The sequence below is a fragment of the Rhipicephalus sanguineus genome, chromosome 1, assembly GCF_013339695.2.
Source record: "Rhipicephalus sanguineus isolate Rsan-2018 chromosome 1, BIME_Rsan_1.4, whole genome shotgun sequence".
NCBI classification, from domain to species: domain Eukaryota; kingdom Metazoa; phylum Arthropoda; class Arachnida; order Ixodida; family Ixodidae; genus Rhipicephalus; species Rhipicephalus sanguineus.
The window spans coordinates 110,408,505-110,429,618 of NC_051176.1; the positions used below are offsets into that span (position 1 = coordinate 110,408,505).

General features: G+C 41.0%; 1 protein-coding gene across 1 annotated transcript; it reads right to left on the minus strand.

Moving 5' to 3' along the window:
• Positions 1 to 998: 998 nt before the first annotated feature.
• Positions 999 to 20,747, minus strand: LOC119395917 (multivesicular body subunit 12B). Its single transcript, XM_037662940.2, has 10 exons — positions 20,640 to 20,747; positions 20,200 to 20,317; positions 20,019 to 20,117; positions 16,723 to 16,813; positions 16,536 to 16,665; positions 13,319 to 13,381; positions 10,863 to 10,990; positions 10,637 to 10,698; positions 5,674 to 5,724; positions 999 to 1,854 (listed from the first exon to the last, which is right to left on the minus strand). The coding sequence occupies exons 2-10, from the start codon at positions 20,296 to 20,298 to the stop codon at positions 1,810 to 1,812; spliced, it is 768 nt and encodes a 255-aa protein (XP_037518868.1). The 5' UTR covers positions 20,299 to 20,317; positions 20,640 to 20,747; the 3' UTR covers positions 999 to 1,809.
• Positions 20,748 to 21,114: the final 367 nt, after the last annotated feature.

Genomic DNA, 21,114 nt, shown 5'->3' on the forward strand with positions numbered 1-21,114 from the left:
GTACCTTCACACTGGAAATCACTACAAACCATGAAAATGACCACATACACCATGCCCCGACAGTGCAACAATCGGATTAAATTGCTGCCATGATAGCGCCCACGCTTCTGTCCTCACCACTATGTGGCTATGCCTTCAACATTGAATGTGCCAAGTAGATTCAAAAATGTTCGCTTCATACACAAAAGTATACAAAGCTCCACAAGAGTTCTGAAAGCTACTTTGCAGAAATATGTAGTCCACCAACAGCAACCAAAATACTAGGCACTCTGTAGCATATGAACACTTCCACAAGATAATTTCAAACATTTCATAAAAGTATGCTAGACATGGTAAAACTTCCATTGCCGCTGGCGATATAGTCTTTCTATATCTGCTTTTCGTGAGATACACCATGTAGTGATACTGAGCATGGCTCCTCAAGTATTCATTCAACAGAGGGCATTCAACCACATTGGGAAATGTTGCCAATGTGGAAAATGTTGTTCAATGCAGTCGTAGCTCAGTTGAACGAAGCCTTGAGGAGAATCACTATTGTTTAGTTTACAGTTTCCAAGTAGTTCACAGTATGCTGGAAAAACTTGCAGCATTACAACTGGCAGCAGGCAGTTTTTCTTTTTTTGCACAACATGCCAATTTTCATGTTTGCTAGGGCAAAAAAAAGACAAATGTTAGAGGGGACAAACACTTAGCATTTGTCCCCTTTAACATTTGTGTCCTTTTTTACACTACTGAACATGAATCTTAAGAAACCAACTAGCCCAAATTACTGCAAATTTTTCTATAACAGTAGGAATAACTGAAATAAGTTTGCTGTACTTAAGTAGAACGATACATAGTGAATATACTGATGGAAGCATACTCCTCACTCAATTTTACCCTCAGGAAACTCACCCTTAGATACTAGATGCTTAATTAAGGGTGATAAGACTTTAACAAGCAATTGTGCAATAAAATAGCACTGGCATGTATCAGGGAGTTCAAAAATGCAAGACAAGCCATGGGTATCGACAACTTTATTGTAAGAGGACTGTCAGTCACAGCGTATGATTTTTTTCGCTCCATTAAAAGCAATAGCGAGCACAGATGACATAAAGTGAAGAACTGAGGGAAAAAAACATGCAAAACATCTGAAAACCTACAGGATCTGTTCCACAGTACGAGAAAGAATAGTGGAACTATTTCACGAAAAACACTGGTGGGCACACGGCACCAGAAGATGGCATGTTTTCAATACAGGACCACTATCTTGTAATGGTGCTTTCTGCTCAATGCTATGCTAGTGTTACAATTTGCTGCTTACAGCCAGCTGATTCCATTAACATGGGCAGACTGTTGATCTGACCATGATGACTGTGAAAAGGCATCAGAAAAGGCATCGCTACAAAATAGTGGCCCAGGAGACAATAAAATGCACATAAATGCAATGCCTAAAGGACGGTGTCATTAACATAATAGCTGAAACCAAGTGTTGGCACTACAAGCACAAAGGAAATCACTGTTAGCAAGTAAAATGAACTGAGCTGAGAAAGCTCCCTGATGCAATGCAAGCACACTGCACGTGTAACTGCTCAAATGGCTGACTCGGGTGTCTTCAGTCTTGCTGCAGCACTGCTGCTTTCATGGTACTTCAGTGTATAATGCCAAAAACCACCTTGTTTCCACTACTGTGTTCATCTCATAGTTAGAAAAAACTACAACTAATAGTAGTAGTAGTAGTAGGTCAATGCTGGAGATGTTGGGGGAGGGGGCCCTGTTCAGGTAGGAAGAAATGGTGGTAGGGGTGATGGTTGGCAGCTTCTCTGCGAGTCAGGTCTGTTGAGCTTGGCGTTCCACTTGAAAGTTATAATTGTACTGCAAAGAAAGGAAGTGCATAAGCATAGATGATCCCTAGCTCATACAGCTGGCAGTTTGCTACTGCCACACGTGTACGGGGCACTCACTATTAGTGGAAGCACTTTGTTAGCACTACAGTACTTTGAAGTTAAAGAGGCCCTGAAGCACCTTTCTACATATTAAAAGGATGACCTCATTCGGGCTAGACTGCCTCACACATCTCCTGCAGCGGAAACTTTTCAATAGGTCACTACTTCCAGTTCAGACATGCGCAGCACTTTTTAGTAATGCTCAGGTACTACTCTGGCTGCCTCTTGTCACCATGCTGTGTGCTTGGACGTACATCACCCAAAGATATCAATCAGAGTATGCTGTTGCTACCCAGTGAAAAGGCCCATTACAGCTTGTGACTGAACTCCATGGAAGCCATGATATCCGTACTAAGCAGCAGACAGTGATGTGCAACTGTTTTGCATAGTTTAAAATAACTTATTTTGGGGCGAGTTGGTGCATCTGGGCATACATTTTTAAACTTTCTTAAAGGTTAGTTGAGCAGTTCAAAATTGTATCTTGTGCATATAGCAGAAGATTTGCTGATTGCATGAGAAGGCTGGAGTGTGAACTCGCGCTCTTGTAGCCAAGCCACATGAGTACCTGATGTGGACTGGCTTTTTCCAGTGACAGCTTAACTGATGAATAGTAGCAAAATACAGATTGCATATTTTGAAATGATTTCAATTCAATCTACATGAAGTGATGTCTTCTAAATCTAGCTCAGAGAACGCACAGAAAACAGCTAGCTTGCATTGGCAAGTGTATGCGTGGTCGTGGAGACAATGTGTAGTGGTGAGTACTGTTGTAGTCGGCTAAGTATGAGACTCACTCATGCACACAGTGTTTAAAAGAGCATGCATGTAGTGTGCCAGCTGCTGCCTTGGATGAATTTTGAGGAAAGGCCAATGTATAAATACCTTTTTGGTCTTTTTGACCTTGCAGACGTGTACTTTTCATTTATTTAGCTAAAAATTGGCAATAATACTGCTAGTAAGAACGTTCTTGCAGTCAAGAAATCAGTTAATACTCATTGGGCCCATTTACTACATAGCTGACAATAACATTGTGAAAGACAGCCTTTTTTTGGTTGTTTTAGATTCCCTACTGCATGCAGTGCAATAATTATGGCTCACATACTAATCAGAGGAGCCCTGTCTACAGATTTGCAATGTTTTCTTGGTGTTTCAGGGCCTCTTTAACACACGATGAAGGCCTCCTTCACCCAGTGATTTACAGTTCTGCACTTCAAATCCTTCTGTCATTCTAATAAACCAGCTGTCACAAGCATTACCTACACTGTTAATTACCTGTTACAAAAGCCTGCTACTCATTACCTCTTTCTCTCTCTCGCTCGGTACATGATCAAGCTTAAAACTGTGTGAAATGGGAAGAGCATTTACGGTGAGAGTTGAATGAATATCTGCAAAGAGAGACAGTGGGCTGACTGTCCTTTTTTTATCCTCAAGCAGTTTCCCGATCATACTTCTTCTGCTCCAACAGACTCCATTTGCATAAATTCATGAATTTTAAGACCACCAAACATACGCTGTTACAATAAGGTCAGCATAATTATGCATTAAAGATACAGATCATCAATGTTAACCTTCCATCCACTCATATGTGCACTACTTGGCACCGGCAACACTACTGTGGCACAGGGTGTGAACAGACCATTCTGTGCGCAGACCAAATGGGGTCTAGCAACAGCTCATTCCCCAAGTGACTAAAGGAGTCATTATGCCGAGCAATTTCTTGCAAATTAAAATAATTTCTAAAAATTTTCCAGTGGCATACGGTGCAATTCTGCCAATTCAGGTGAAATATTTGACGAGGCCGTTTATTCCTTACCACAGCAAACCACAATCTGTGTTGCCGATGAGCAATGTTTTATTAATTTACTTTATAATCAAGTTTGAGACCCCTGATTTAAAGGGACACTAAAGTGAAATAATGAATTAGTTTAGACTGATAAATTATACTCTGAAAACTCTAGTGTCATTACTTTCACTGCCATAGGCTCATTAAAAGATGAGAAAAATCAATATCAAAACTTTCACTTTTAAATTTCCCACCATAATCTCCCATGGTGATGTCATGGATTTCAAATTGTTTTTTCGTATTTTGGCCACACTGTCTGAACTAACTTTCCTGAAACTTGGTATGTTAAGTATCTGGCCCCCCGGAAGACAATGTACTTCAGTTTTACCGATTATGAACTACGGAGGCCCTAGCAGACACCGTCAAAACCTATGACGATACAACGACTAGTGCGGGAACTACAAGGTGGCGTCGCCATCCGCATTTTCTTTTACGCGTTTTCTTGCTTACCAAGAGTCTTCTTGCAGCAAGCGTGGTGTTTTTGGTATCGTGAAAGAGTAATTTACTAATATGAGAAAAATCGTTTGTCTCTTTAGTGTCCCTTTAAGGACAAAGAAAGGCGGAGCTGAAGACTGTATGTGCTAAATTACATCTGTTTAGAAAGAATGCTGAGACTACCAGCAGCTCCAAGACATCTGTCCCCAAATTGTGTGCAACTTCATACCGCCGTGCAAACCAATAAACGGGAAGAGAAACTGAGGGGCCCTACTTTTTTTTTTTAACTAAACATTCAAAAGTCAATGAAGGAAAGCACCGGAGAAATTATCTGAGGTTTTAATTGGACTGGAAGAATTACAAGGTAAAGAGAAATGAAAGTGAATGAAAACTGAAGCTGTCACCAGCGGGAATTGTACCTGCATTTTCCTCTTCACACATGCGATGCTTTACAAAATGTGCTACTGCAGCAGCTCTTCCCACATCTGCATTCCAGGGCATTTTATGAATAGGCACAACATCAAACCTTGAGAGTGTTAGCCAATGCCACTCATGACAATAGTGAAACTGGAAGAGCATTTATGGCCAAGGTAAGCTAGACCTCCCTCGAGACAGACAGTTAGCCGACGGCCATTCTCTTATCCTAAACCAGCATTTTCACAACTATGTACTTTCTCAAAGTATTTTCATAGCTCGTTTTGAGCACAGGCATCCCAAAACTGCTACTAACCTCAGGGTTTCTGCTAAGTGCATGCAAAGCACTGCATAGCTTATATATGCACTAGCAATGACCTAAAGTAATCGATAAAAATTCAGTTTGTGAATCCTTGTTACTTACTTAAAGCATTGCGATTTTTTGTGGAAATATATCTGCTGCATAAAGCAATGTAGCTGAAGTACAAAACTGTTCCGTCACAGACTCAGAGGTTAACAAAAAAAGCCATTAAAATGGAAACAGTATAAGCGTGTCCAGCACCTGAGCTATTCAAGATGAGAAAGAGCTCTTACAGGCCACATGATTATGAATGTGTAATGAGAGTCAGGGTCACCTTTCAGAAGAAATGTAGTTTTTAACTCAATATTAAATAACCTTTTGATATGCTCACTAGGAGGATCTAGAAAGATAGCTTTGACCACTGTGCAAAGAAACAAAAACTGGAATCCAAGAGCTCGACAAGTTCGCGACCTGTTAACATACTTAGTTCTTACAAGTTTTGTTAGCAGAATCCTAGATATCATTAATATATAATAAGCTGAAACTTTTACATGAAATAATCATTCCCATTGTCATTAAAATCTCTCATGTAATGTGAACTGCACTATTCCTTTCACTTCACATGCAAATGGCATTATGGGCTTTGAAAGATGCCATCAGTTTTCAACACTTGAAGAGCTCCTCATCTTCAGGTGTCTATGACAATTTTTCCACATTAATGTTACCAAACAGTTTTTATCACACCACATACTCACCTCCTCAAAGATTTCATTAGCTGTCTTGATCCTAATGTTTGGCATGGTGAACTACGAGACAGATAAAGAAAAAAAGAATTATGGTAGTTCAGCTGAGGTTCACTCAGTAAACCATAGTCACTGCATGTCATTTGTGAAAAAGTGGTCACTGAAAACTGTTTGCCAACACTCTCTAAGGGTATAAAAGAACTCCTAAACATATCAGTGTTGGCTTATGTAAGACACTGTACTTTATAAAACCTCGAACACGCGAACTTACAAGACATGTTAATACCATAGACACGTGCACAGATTCTCAGAGGAACAGAGGTGTTACAGCAAATAAATAGACAGTGAAAATGTGCAAACTCCATCAAACTCCACCGTACTGACTAGAGTATACGACCATAAATACTTAGGTGTGACGCTTACTGCAGACCTTAATTGGACCCAGCACGTCGATAACATTACCGCAGCAGCACTACGCAAGTTATTTTTTCTTAAAAGATGCCTAAAACTAGCTCCTACCCCGATTAAGCTGCTCGCCTATAAGACATTTATAAGACCAATTTTAGAGTACGCCAATGTGGTTTGGTTCCCGCATACGAAGACTAACTTAAGAAAACTGGAAGCAGTGCGAAGAAAAGCCATAAGATTTATCCGCAACAGGTACAGGCGCACAGACTCGCCAACTAACCTTCTAAACGCATCCAGTCTAAAAACTGTTTCAGATTCTTAACAACAACTTCAGGATAAACGCGTCCAAATACATTTCGTTTTCCGAATCTCGACTTACGCGTCAAAGGCACGCAAATGAACTAACAGAATACAGTAGACTCTCATTTAACGGAACCTGAAGGGACCAGCAAATTGTGTTCCGTTTAACAGGAGTTCCGTTTACTGAGAGAGCAGCAGGGCTGCAGAATTCAAGCACGAAACCAATCATACCACAGGCAGTTGTTCCATTTAAGCAGCAATTCCGTTTAAGAGATTTCCGTTTACTGAGAGTCTACTGTATTCATATAGTATTAAACATTCATTTTTTCCACTTGCCATTAGGGAATGGAATCAACTACACCCACCTGTCACAAACACCAAATCGTTCTCGGAATTCGCCAATAAAATTGAAGGTACACACAACTAGTATTGTCCCAATCAGATGTCATACTGCCTACTCCTATCCCCCACTAGTACTTGTCGGTTGCCTCCCCTTGGCGCAGCTAGGAAAACATACAGGCGAATTCCCTCTTCTCTTTGTCTGAAAATACTTTTCATGGGATGTGATATTACTGCTTCATTGTACAAATGGTGTTCAACCTTAACACAGTGTCACTTGATTGATTTGATAAATGTATGCAAGTTGATCGTATGTATTTATGTAACCACTGTTTGTTGTTGTAATATATTATTGTAACCTTTTTTTTTCTACGTTCGTTTGCATAGTTTATTATCCTGTAAACATTTCGTATATTGTGCTGACTTTCCGTATTGCCCTCCTGCTACGCTCTCAGCTGAGAGCAGCAGTATTGAAAATAAAATAATTAAAAAAAAAGTGGCTAACTGAAGACTGCCACAATACCTTGCTGCAACTGCTTTATGAAAATGCTACCAGTAATCTTTTTGGCACGTGAAAGTTGGCTTGTGGTACACTGATGGCTTGGTCATAAAATCAGATAACATTTGCATAATAGGAAGCTATCTTCATCATGCTATGGCAAGAGTAAGAACTGTAGTAAATAAGCAAATGAGCATAAATATGGGGTTAAATAAAAGAAGGCACATCAGCCAATCATAGAACTGGTTCTTCCAAATTCAAGAATTGATGCTGCAAAATAATGTGCAGGGTGCTTAATGTGTTCTGATGCAGCCTGATGAATATTGTGTAAGAAAGCACAGAAAGAACGAAAGCCAGAGAATATCAGGTGACAATGCCCAACATACTTGGTGAGCGAGTAAATGTATTTCACCCATCCTACCTTCACAGTCCCAAGAAAAGATAGGCTCCTTTTTTTAACCAAAAAGCACATTCTTTCTTGACTAAACCAAGATTGGTATAATTCACGCACATGCTAGAATGCTTAAAGGGATATTGAATAAAAATGTGAAAAAATGACGAAAGCACCACTTCAAAGACGTGACTATTCCGATAAGCAGCGTTTATTTTAGTTGGCTGTAGTTATGGGGGATTGTGAGCGTGCAATGGTTGCACGCCAATGCGTGTGGAGCTGCGTGTCGACGGTTGTGACGTCAATTATGCCGGTGGTGGAAGCAGGGTGCGTATTTTCCTGTCGTGCTACTTCCCTTATTCACATCCCAATCTCCCACTTCCTTGTTTGCTCCCAGTGCCATTGGGACCGGCCCAAGGGACCGTAGTGGGAGCGCAGCGGGTTGAGAGACACGGGCGATGGCTGGCATGCTTGGCACGCCCGGTTCCGCCGGGTTACACGTAACCTCTTCTGGTGTGATCGCTAGACGTGGCAGTTTGTGAGAAATGCATTAAATTCATTATTTTCCATTAGTTTCTTCCTGAAAACAAGGTTGTGTCAACGAATTTCAGCACCCAAGCTTTTGATTGGGCTGAAAAACTTGACAGCTAAAGTTTTGCTCAATATCCCTTTAAGGTACTTTCATCTGTTTGAAGCAGTAAAGATGCAACAACTAGCAACAAGACGACGACGACAACTTTGCTCACGAGACCCACAGCGCCATGGTCTCATGTCCTTCCTTGTCCCGTCTTTTTAGCGCTGTTTTTCACTCAAAACTTTGCTCAGTTGTTTAAGGTGTGCACTAATGGAGAACTGGACAAGTAGCATTATGTTCATCATGTCACCACAAAAGTAATGCACATTGACAAGAAACACAGCCAAAGTGTCACCAGTTGTTTTCCTAATGCTTGCATTTAAGGTTCTAGCTTTGCCTCGGGATTGCGGGATTGAATCCTGGCCGCGGCGGCCGCATTTTCGATGGAGGCGAAAATGCTCGAGGCCCGTGTATTTAGATTTAGGTGCACATTAAAGAACCCCAGGTGGTCAAAATTTCCGGAGCCCTCCACTACGCCTCTCTAATAATCATATCGTGGTTGTGGGACGTTAAACGCCATCAATTAATTAATTAAGCTTTGCCTCCTTCAAGCTGAAGCAATCCAGCAACACCAAGAAGATTATTTCAATTAGTTTTTATCAACAGCATTCACTGGCTGTTACATAAACAGTATGTGAGAACAGTGGGAATTTCCAGACAAAACCTGCTGTAATTGATTTTGCCTTTCAAGTGAAAAATATATCCACACATCTATAAAAACACTGCATTAGGGTGAACACGTGATTTTGCTACAGCCTACAGGGATGTGCATCTCAGAACATACTGAAGGGTTTAGTTGGCTAGGCAAAAGTTATGATCCAATGAGAGGATGCGTGCACCTCTCATGAATGACATAAATAGGTAGGTATAGTCACTTGAAAGCAAGTAAAAAGCAAATATGAGAACATAAGTAAACCCTTTGTTGTTCTGAGGCAAGAAATAGGGTGGAGGAGCATTGAAAAAAAAATAATAATACAATATAATTGTTGGGGCTTTACGTCTCAAAACCCCGATATGATTATGAGGGACGCCGTAGTCGAGGGCTCCAGAAATTTCTACTACCAGTGGTTCTTTAACGTGCACCTAAATTTAAGTACACGGGTGGGTCTCAAGCATTTTCGCCTCCACCGAAATTTAAAAAAAAAAAGAAGTACCAATTCAATATTCATTTGGCAAAACCTGAAAACTTTATCCTTTTGTTTGTGGCCTTGTAAAAATAAAAGGGTTTGCTTATAACAGATAAATAGCGAATGCAAGCCAGCCTTGTATGTAATACAATGCTGAATTACAAGGAAACTGCAGATATGCATGATCTATTAAAATTGCATCTTAACATTTACTCTTTATTTTATGCTTGTCTTTGTTACACTTCATTTTTAGCCAATATTCATTTCATGCTCTCACGCGTACCCTTGCACAGGCTCATAACTTCAACAAAGTGTATGAAATAATTGAATAGGCAACATAATGGCAAGAGATTTCCAGACTGCTCAATTAGCTTTAACAGAGTGAAATATTACATTCAGTGCACTATTACATATGAAGATAAATGAAACCATGAGTAGAAAGGCAAGTTTTGCAAGTATATAGCTGCCTGAGCAGAAGCAAGGAATCGTGAACTAAACTTCTCTATTCAAATGCAACATTTTAAATAGAGATGGGCGAATATTCTAGCGCTTCGAATATTCAAACGAATATTACAGTATTCGAATTTGCTTCAACAAGAATTTAAATAATTATAAATTTCGAAGCATTTGAAATTAATGAATATACATATGTGACCACATGTAATCCCCTGTAAAGGTGGTTTCACTGCAGCGTGGGGGTGCTATGCCGTGAAACCACCCATCCAGAGAAAATCTTCACTGCCGCAAAGCCACACTTTTAGGTTAAGTGTACATACTGCGTACCTTCACCTGAATTATTAAGTTGGAAACTGTGTTATAGGGGGCTTATATGAGCTAAATATAGTAAGTTAATTTTAAAACGTAACGTATTGTACCACTTATAACTTGCACCCTACAGCTATTCAAAACCTTGCTGCTATTCGAAGTTACTACCACCTCACTTCGAACTAAAAAAGTGACATTTACACATGCTTAGTTCCAATTCTTAAAAATATTGAGCAAGTTAGTTGGGTCATGACAAAAATGCTAATTTTTCTTAATAATATGTGATAAATACTATTCAAACTATTCAATTCAAGATTATTTCTCCAAATCATGATGTGCTTTGAATTCACTTCCAACCTCAAATTCACTATTCGCCCATCCCTAGTTTCAAACAAACAAACAAACAAACAAACAAACAAACAAACAATGCAAAGCTGAGCTAGGCAAAGTTTAAGCAGATCTTAAAGAACAAAAATGAAAACGACCACAACAACAACAAAAGAAGCACTCACCTCGGAGAGTCTAAACATGGCCCGGTACTTTGGATTCACTTCAAACGGTACATCATCTATAGCTGGGTAAGAAAGGATGCAAAGCTGACACAACTTCACACGAGGACGTTAATGATCAAAAAAGAGTAGCGAAAAGTTCTCGGAGGGAAAACAAGAAACGGCGTTCATGAACAGGACAAGTTAAGAAATACTGATGGAGCACTTGAAGGGGCTCCTTCTTCCTTACCAGACTTCTGCAAGGATTTCCCACGCTGGCACACGCGCCCGCCGGGAGACTTCTTTTGGAGGTTGTCATCCACATGAGAGGGCAGCGGATAAGGCAGGGGTGGCAAGGGAGGCTGATGGTAGCTGTTCCTGTAGCAGAGATTAACAGGTGCAAGGATGAGCAAAGCACAGAAACCACCAACCTAAGCACAGGAGCACTCTTGTATTCTGCCTGAATTTTAAATGAAGCCAAGTGAACCTGTGACAACCTGTCCAGAAAGAGAATGGCAAAACCAGTAAGCCACCATGTTAGGTCAATGCATGCAACAGCTATTACTCGTATCGAAGAACATAGAACTAGTGCAAGAAAAATGGGGACACGTGTATAGGGTACAGGACAAGCAACACACCAAGAGTGGCACACTGAAACAGCTATTACAAGACTGCGATGGCACCCTTGCGACAGACATGATGAAGGCCACAGAGTGCCTAAAGTACAAAAAAAGTAGTGTTTAACAACACTTCATTCTAAGGAGGGGGTGACAGCCTCGAGGCTGATCAGTTCTCTGCAAATAATGAGAAAACCCAATGCAAAGACAAGTGTGCACTGAAGATGTGCACTTCAAAAGGATTACTCAAGAAAATAGAGACAACATTTTTAACATTAACAGAGGAAGTAAATTATGTATTTCCAAGATGTTGTCTGCTCATTTCTTAAAGGGACACTAAAGGCAAATAACAATTTATGTCAGAGTGAAAGCCCAAAAAACGGCAATATTATCAACAGCAGTGCCCTACTTACCGAGAAATTAAGCTAAATGTATCACATGATGAGCGCCACGAGTGGGACATTTTCGAAGTGATCCCGATGACTTATGAGAGTCTGCCTACAATAAATCACTAGTTATCAAACTGGCAGCAATAAAAAAAGAACCTTCCGTGCATCGAAAGACGTAATAAAATGCTGTCTGTTCGTTTCTGTTTGATTCATGAAAAAAAAAACCTCTGTGGCGTTGCCATGGGGAACGGCGCACGTGGTTCAATGGTTCCATTTTCGCCGAACTGCGCCTCGCCCGTCTCTGTGGTAGTTTCGGGATCGCGTACTGCCGTGCATGTTTTGCGCGCTCGTGAAAGTCGCTCTGACAGAAAGTTCGACAAAATGCCGCATGTGTGTGATATTGCCGGATGCCCGAATGGTTCACAACGCCAGTGCTGCAGCAAGGAAACCGGTGTGTCTTTTCACTGGGTGCCGCGGAATGAACCCTTACGCTCGAATTGGCTTAGTGTCATGCCATTGCGCCAGTGTGCTAAACAGTCAAAACCTCTGCGTGCGTGCTCGCTGCACTTTCGTACTGAGGATTACGAGACCAAACGCAACTTGGTGAAGGCTTTGAATGTGCCCATCCGAGCAAGTCTTTGCCGCAGCGCCGTTGTTGCTACTGTGGGTCCCGCTACTTCCGCTCGGCTGCTACTAGTGTCGGCGGCCGCGCAGTAAAAGCGGGCAACGTTGGGCACGGCAGCAGTGACGTAGGAAAGTCGTATTTTCAGGCGGGAGATTTGAAGCGTGCTAACGCGATGCGGACCACTAAAAACGTGATTTTATTTCAAAATAAGCACTTCCTTGGCGCAAAAGCAGCACTACGAGGTTTCTGGACCGCTATTTCAACAATAAATGTCGACTTAATATTTGCCTTTAGTGTCCCTTTAAGTGACTGCAAGAATAGAACTAGGCTTTTGGCTTCTAATTGAAAAAAAAAAAAAAGTGTCTAGCCTATTGCAAGTCCAATTGCCTCGATCACTGATGAATTTAACACATCACTATACTCAAAAGCTTCAAGTGTCAAGTGACAAATCATATTATAGAGGCCAGGAAGCAGCATCACAAGCTGTTGCAACTTATGTGCAGTACAGAACAAACTCAGCGGCGTTCATAGCATTTTGCTTGGGGCACACACACAGACTGACTTGAATGAACAGAAATTAGAAAAAAAAAGTTTCCCAGTTGCTGCAAATTCTTTTTTTTACTTTACGCTAATGCTGCCAATGAACACATTCAAATGAAGTAAACCTATTGTAGAAAATTACCTTGTTAAACTAAGTATAGAGATGTGCATCAATCCAAATGAATTAAATCGAAGTTTTACATGCCACAACCGTGACATGATTATGACGCATGCCATACTCGGAGTCTACAGATTAATTCTGACTAACTGGGTTTTAACATGCGTCTAAATCTAAGCACACGGGCGTTCTTTCCTTTCGCCCCCAACAAAATGAAGTTGCCATGGCCTAGAATTTAACCTGCGTCTCTGCGCTTAGCAATGCGCCAATAAAAGCAAGAAAGACCAAGCATTGCTTTATTCTGATATTTATAAGACAGGGGATCAATGTTTAAGGCTTTTAATGTACATGGGCGATAATAAGCCTTTGTATAGCAAAATAAAGAGTCTCATATGTCTATTAAAAAGGTGCACTCACTTCCTCCCATTGATAGGCGCCACAGTTGTCAGCTTGTAGCCTATAAGTAAGCTGTTGACCTCCCTGCAAGAAGGTCACAAGGTGCAAAACATGGTGAGGAAACAAATCTTGCAGTCAGTCTTTTCTTTTGTGCTCCCTTTTGACAAAAAACTTTAGGAGCTGCCTACTTCCAGTACCACTGCACTGTCAACTTACATGGCAAAAAAAATTCTGGCACAACCAATTTCACAATGATGGCCTATTTTAATGCAATTATCACTGAAGCAATGTGGCAACACCCTATTGAAATGTGCCATGTAGTATGAGCCATGTACTGCGGCCTGGCTCCTCCATTGCACTTCCCTCTGGACATGCTGTGCCACATAGCGGAGTGCACGAAGTTCCTTTCCTTTCAGCATGGCATTGGTGTTGCTAGTGTGTGTTAACACTGAGAAGTAATTCCTCACTGCCCATGGACATATGTGCCGCCTTGCTAAAGCATTGGGCTACTGTAGTTGACGAACCAATCTGCATGAGCTCAAATGGCTTGAATACACCCAGAAAAAAAAAAATCTGAAAAGAATGTTTTCTTATTGATGGGAAGTGTTCTAAAGAGGATAGATAGATTAGACAGATAGACACAAAGTGGCTGAAGTAGCTTGGGAATGCGAAGTACAGTAGACTCTCATTTAACGGAACCTGAAGGGACCAGCAAATTGTGTTCCGTTTAACAGGAGTTCCGTTTACTGAGAGAGCAGCAGGGCTGCAGAATTCAAGCACGAAACCAATCATACCACAGGCAGTTGTTCCATTTAAGCAGCAATTCCGTTTAAGAGATTTCCGTTTACTGAGAGTCTACTGTATTAGAACTGCACACAGCATACCTAATGCAGGCAAAATTGAGCACTATTAATACCTAAAGTAGTATACAGTGCCTATATCATATTATAGTGCACTGCAATATGACACTAGTAACATCTGACGTTTCAAATGCAATGCCTTAGATGAAGCGCACACTTTGGGAGCTGTATCCCAGCGTCCACATATGTAAACAAAACATATCAGTGAAGTGGGATCAGGCTAACCAACGCAATCCCTTAAAAATCTATTTGGAATGTTGGAATCACTTCAGAATTTCACAAAAACATCTATATGAGTCAACTTCTGTGAACAAACGGCGGTAAGTGTGCACAGAACAATGGCATTCTTCTCAAGTCGCCTGTAAATGTGTATGCCTACATTTTTTTTGATAAGTTCACTCTGAATTCGTAAGAGTTTTTAAATTATTCAGCTTTATCCGAGAAATAGAAGGGTTTATCTTGTTTTTGTGTGAGTTTTGTTGCACTGTGAGTGACCAAAGTTTTGTTAGTTGAGTTGTCGCTGCAGTGTTCATGTTTGTGAATGCCAGGCATACCGAGTTCATGTAAGAAGCTAATAAGTGCCGCATGGTAGTAGGACCCGCTTTATTGCTGTGGGGCTCTGCACAAAACATTATCTGTAATATAGCTAAATACGCCTTTTGGAAGTTATTTTTAGAATTCATTGGCTTTTTTCGGGACATGGATTAAGTGATGAAGACATACATGCCATAGTTTTCAAGCTGACTAGCAGAAGCGAATATTCCCATTTGGAGAGCACCCTTAATTAGCGTGTTGAAGCACAGCCATCAACAAGCAAAGCCCTCTTGAACAATGCTGCTGCTGATGATGAAAGCACTCAGTTTGAACGTAACCATGAACGCATTGGTAATGATGATCAACGATGATAAAGATGATGATGAACACGTTGAAGTAGAGCTGTGGGCAAGCAAACGGGCCTTGAATGGTGATAATGATGGCTATAATGAACGATGATAATGAGAGTGTTGAATCGGAGCTGTTAGCAAGTGGCCACGTGAACGTTTCTGATGATAATGATGATATTAATGACAAACACGTTGAACTGATGATGAAGATCTTGATTATGGTAAGTAGCGATGATGACAATGACTAATGCCTTAAAACAGAGGCATCGGCAAGCAAAGTTCCCATGTTCGATGAACAAGGATGATGGACCTAATGTAACTGGTGTTCCCAGCATTTACACATGTGGACACTTGTTTTCTTCTAGACATAAAGCTAAATTTTCTAGGTTTTCGGTTTATTCCCACTTTTGTATGTATATTGTAATTGCATATATGCAAAAAAAATATTTACTTGCGCAACTGTATTGGCTGTGGGATACAAAAGGTTAAAGCTTTTCATTTTTAATTGCTCTATTCGACTAGGTGGACGCCTTTACTGACATGTCTGACAACATAATTGCCTAGAATACAGGGTGTTTAAAGAAATGTGCTTGAAAATCCTCAAAAATAAGGGAAATGAAATATTAGCTCGCTGCCTTCCTAAATACTTTTTCTGTGGTGGCAGGCATCTCGGATGACTAGAGACGACAATTACGGCATTAATCAAAGAAAATATTAACTTTTTAATTAGTGCAGACAGGCGGTTGGGTCAAATGGGAGAATTTGAGCCCTTCCTGCTCTGAGATTTCCATAAAGCGGCTGCTGGTAATTTTAGCAGAGTGATGAAATCCGACCAATTTAGCAGTACTGTGTGAGCTGGGTGGTGACAGCTGAACAGGAGTACGCACTGTGTTGCTCAAAAGGGTTCTCGCCTCAAAAATTCGTAGTGTCAGTCAAGTTCGTGGTCATCGATACCACAAATATGTACCGCCTGTGCCACATTCGAATTCCCCAAACAGTGATGACAGAGACAGTATTAACCCAGAAACCTCAGGAGGTCTCCGAAGAAAATGGACACAACACATCAGCTGTGTCCAGTTTCTTTTCGATGACAGCTGGTGCTAGCATGTGCCGATGCGAGCACCGGTGCTCGTGAGGACGTGAGAACTTATTTATTAAAACGACGCCACTGCTGTCACCACTACAGCATACAGTAGACTCTCGTTAAATGGAACCTGATTTGACCAGGAAAATATGTTCTGTTTAACAGGAGTTCTGTTTACTGAGAGACAAACAGGGGTGTGGAATTCAAGTACGAAACCAGCTGTTCCGTTTAAGAACAGCTGGTTTCAGAAACAGCAGAAGCAGCTGTTCCGTTTAAGCAGTGGTTTCATTTAAGAGATTTCTATTTACTGAGAGTTTACTGTAGTTACCTTCTCTACACAATAATTTCTAAGCAAAAATGTAATATTATACTGATAATGTAAGCAAATAATAAAAGTTAATAATACTCACCCAGCTAACACAAAACCATCTGGAGGTTTTCGTGATTTGCTGAGAACAATAATGTCAGAAACCGCTTCACCAGCAGTGTCTCTTGCAACCATCTTGTAACAAAGGAGCTTCTTCTTCATGGCACGCTGATCTGTGAAGCAAGACATATTTAACTACACAGCACAGAAAAATTGTGCTGCTGACTAACCTGTATCTTTTGTAGAATTCATGACGATATGGCCCTCAGGTGGCACCTCCTTGTCAGCCACAACCAACAAAGACTGAACACATTCTGCATGCTGTAAACAAGGCAAAAGAAATGGCACTGCAACATTTGAATGCATGAGGCAAAAAGACTGGTGTCACGGTAAAAGATATAATGATAATGAGTGGCAAATTAAAAAAGTGTGGGCTGTTTTGCCTTTAGTTTTCCTTTCAATCTCTGCATCTTCAATATTATGTTTAGTGATGACATTTCAAACACTTACAAAAGGCTAATTTATTACAAATGCTACTAAAAAATCATAATCCACCCCACGAATACAAGAAGGTGTGTGCATGAAACACTTCATGCTTACATCATTATTTTCCACTTTTCTCATTATGGTTTTAAACTGAATTGGCGGCATCACATACTGCGATGCTGGCATGTGCACCCAAGCCTCAAACATGCAACGAATGGTTCGTAAGATAGGAAAAAGTACTTCGTGTGTAACATGAGTGTGACAACAGAAGATGGTTAGTACACAGGATGACCTGAACTGATGGAGTCCACAGTGCAAGAGTCCTGCACAGCATGCTCATCCCATTTGTGCACCAATCTGCTTGGTGACCATTCTTACGTAACAAACAGCAATGCGCGTGCTGACAGTGCACTGTGGTCCAGTCAAGGACTAGAAAGATAGTAGTGATCAAGCGTTAGTAAAATCACATTCTCAAACTAACTGCTGCAGCATCTGCACCCGAGGAAGACCACAGGATCTGGCTGCCATACTTCGTGTAGTCTACACCCCTGTAGTAAACTACACACGTCAAGGCAGTGTGGCTGACCAATCAGAAGATAAGCACCCATATGCTCTTTTTTGTTTCTATTTGCTAGCAGTAGGTGCAACAGTGCAAGCATTTGGCTGAAACCCAATGCTGCATTCTGTATTTACCATCAGTTTCAGTGATGCCAATATCAATGGGTACTTATCGTTTAAGCAAACAGAACTGGATGCTAAAAGGTAATAAAACTTTGCCCATTAGCATTAGTTAAGTAAAAATCATCTGATTATTAGGCATGCCATCGTATGGAACTGAACATTAATTATGACCACCTGGGGTTCTTTAAATGTACACCCAACACATAACATACAGGCTTTTTTTTTTTTGTATTACGTATCTAATATAATGCAGCCGCCGCAGATGTGACCGAAACTGAAATCAAGTCATTCTAAAAAACAAATACTAATGACCTGGCTACCTTTGCAGCTGTCTATAGTTATTTTTATTGCTCTTTTTACACTGAATGCACTTTTGGACATTGTAAAAAAATTTTAAAAATTAAGGTCAAAGGGGGGGTGGGGATGGGGACAGTGCTGGAGACTAAAGACTGAAAATGACAAGTACAAACTGCTATGGGTCACAAAGATATATGCAAGGCAGATTAATAAGTCACGAAAGCATGCTATCAAGCCAACGGTACTTGAAAGCTACGTCCCAAACACATAAGAGCAATTAAGAGCAACAGGAAAGCTGTCAGTGAGAGTGTGTCAAGGTCACGCCAGAGCCCAGAGGTACAGTATGGTCCACTGTTAAAGGGAACACTCGAATGAGCAACTTTCATTTTGTTGGCTCCCTAATGGCTAGTGGATGAGGAACGATTGTTCGTGCACGTTACTAGTCTATCATAAGGGTTCGGAACTGTCAACCACCGGTAGTGTTATGCAAATCTAAGCCATTATGCTTCTGTAGGAGAGTGAAATCCGGACATACCTGAAACGCAAGTGTTCCCTTTAACAGTGGGCCCGGCCCGTCTGTACATTTCACCAGCAAAACATGGTAATTCTCATGTTAAATGCACATGTCTTTTGAATTATTACAAATAATAAAAGTGATAGTCCCTTTAGCTACCACTAAGGAGAGCCCAGGTGACAGTGTATGCACTCACAAGACACTCATTACATTACTTTGACACTCTCAGCCGATTTAATTGTCCCCACTCCCAAAGCTTTTTGCAATTTACGCGGTGTTGAACAACCCCCTGGATCGACACACCTCTGGCCAAGTGACGATGCCATCTGATGAAATCTTCATATGACGCCATCACTTGGACATGTGACCCTCCTCTGAAATTTCTCAGTTTTATGCGTATATACACATGCACACATACAAACACACACAAACATAAATAACAGTTGATAGAACCCTCCCCCCCAAAATATTTCTTGCTACACCCCTGCCAACTTTTTCATGACGTCATAAGGGAACTTGTGGGATCTGTATGAAAACTGCAAAATAGTACAAGAAGTTGCTCTTCTGCAAAATCGCATCTTATGGATACGCTCTAACTGCCTCCTGTCAAGGCACAAAAGCTTTTTGTCTAACATGTTTAATTCTTTATTTTTAAATGTGCTAACATTCAGATGTCACTGTGACACTCATCAGGTCAGACAATGTTTGCGTATAGATAGTTTTCTTTGACGTCATCATGGTCACGATCTTAGGGTACTAGCACATCAAGATGCTGCGTAAACAAGAAGCATTTATTTCTAGTTGCTCGAATGCAGACGACCCAAGAAATGCTGTGATGTATATTTTTTAAGTCTTGTATGTTTTATATATATGGTTTTATGTTTTATATTTATATGTCTGTATATTTTTTTTCCTGCTCTTGCTCGAACACGCAGTGATGCTGAAGCGCAACTATGCTGTCGTCAACAAAACGCTGACACCTTGCCATAAGATAAGGCAAAAAACTGTCACCATGGCAGCTATAGAAGCTGCATCTGTGACACCACGTGAAAACTTAAACAACCTATAGTATTTCATTATTACCTTCCCCGATGTTTAATTTTAGAGAAAGAAACTGTGCCCACTGTGACAGAAATGACAGATTAGCATCTTTGAAAAAAGAAAAGGTCGAGTTGTGCTTATAAACTACAATAACTAAGCTATACAATTTAAGAGCCGTTCTTGCACATCTCATTGAGCAAAGCCTAACCTCCTCGTGGCTAAACTGCAGTCATATTTTGCCTCAAATAAAAACGACACTCTCGGTCTTAGTCACTCGGTATGCGTTCCGCTACTACCGGACAGTGCAGTTGATGCCAATGCAGTATGCATTCTCACAGAGAATTATTTCCAACGTGGACAAAAAAAAAAGAACACAGCAATAATTAAATTACCGTCATACTGTCGTCGCAGTCGCGACAGTGACGTTCGTTAGTTTCACAGTAAGCGAGAAGACTTTAGACAAGATTGCTTTATGAACAGCGTTTGACAGAAAAACATTCGACATACGTGGGCCTTTGAGTAGCAGATGTATCGAGTAATCCGACGCCCGAAGAAACGGTCCTTCCAGAGGTCAGCATCAGTGTCTTGGTCAAAAGTTTTGTCCACCTGCAATGCGAGACCACCTCTGCCTCTGTTAAACGGGAAGAGAACGCGCGTTGACAGATTGAGTGACAAAAGGCCACTATACCACATGATATCCAGGAGGGCAATTCTGCGGATCCTCAATTATACAGACGTCGGTTATCGGCAAGTCATCAGGCAGCACTTTCAGGAGGTCCTGCATCATTTTCTAAGGCGGCATTCGGCTGAAACAGACGACACAGGATTGTTGCAGTGTAACAAATATCATTTTATATCACCACCGATACGAAAGAGGAACAGATAAAGCTAGTGTGCACTATCGAACGCACGTACAGGTCGCTGATGGCGATAATGAAAACAACATCGAGAGGATCCATGACCTTAGGCAACTCTATGAAACCCCAGGCATCGAATGTGTTGTGACAACGCACTACAACTTTGTAATGCAGGGGAAAAAAAAAGAACGGTAGGCCGCATAAATAAAGCAAATAAGGATGTAAACATTACGTATACGCCGTAGCGTACGAAGAAATGGTGCATTCTCACGTGGTAAATGATGCTGCGAAGCACGCCGGGGAAACACAGCTCACAGGAAAATGTTTACATCTCCAGCGATCCACCACAACTTCCCATGATGGTCTCCGTGATCTCCGCCTACAAACACACACACACACAAGAAAAAAAAAGTGAAAAGAAAGAACGCCTTTAGAAAAAATGCTGCTAGTTTACCGCTTGTTGAATGTCGTAAAAGGATAGCTTGCAAGTATTTTACCCTCATTTAATTCCAAATTACTCTTCCAACCAATAAATGCATGTGACCGTATGCGTCACGCCAGTGGCGCACGCTGTGTTTAGTTTCGGTTTTTCTCGTCCCTTGTGCTCCATGACATACAGCTTCCTCTACGCTCTAAAAATGATTGGATGAGTCCTTTCACATTTTTCTCCAACTGGAGCAGGCTAATTTACAGCAGGGAAACCGATATGACAGCAAAGTACATGAATGAATGAGGCTGCACGAACG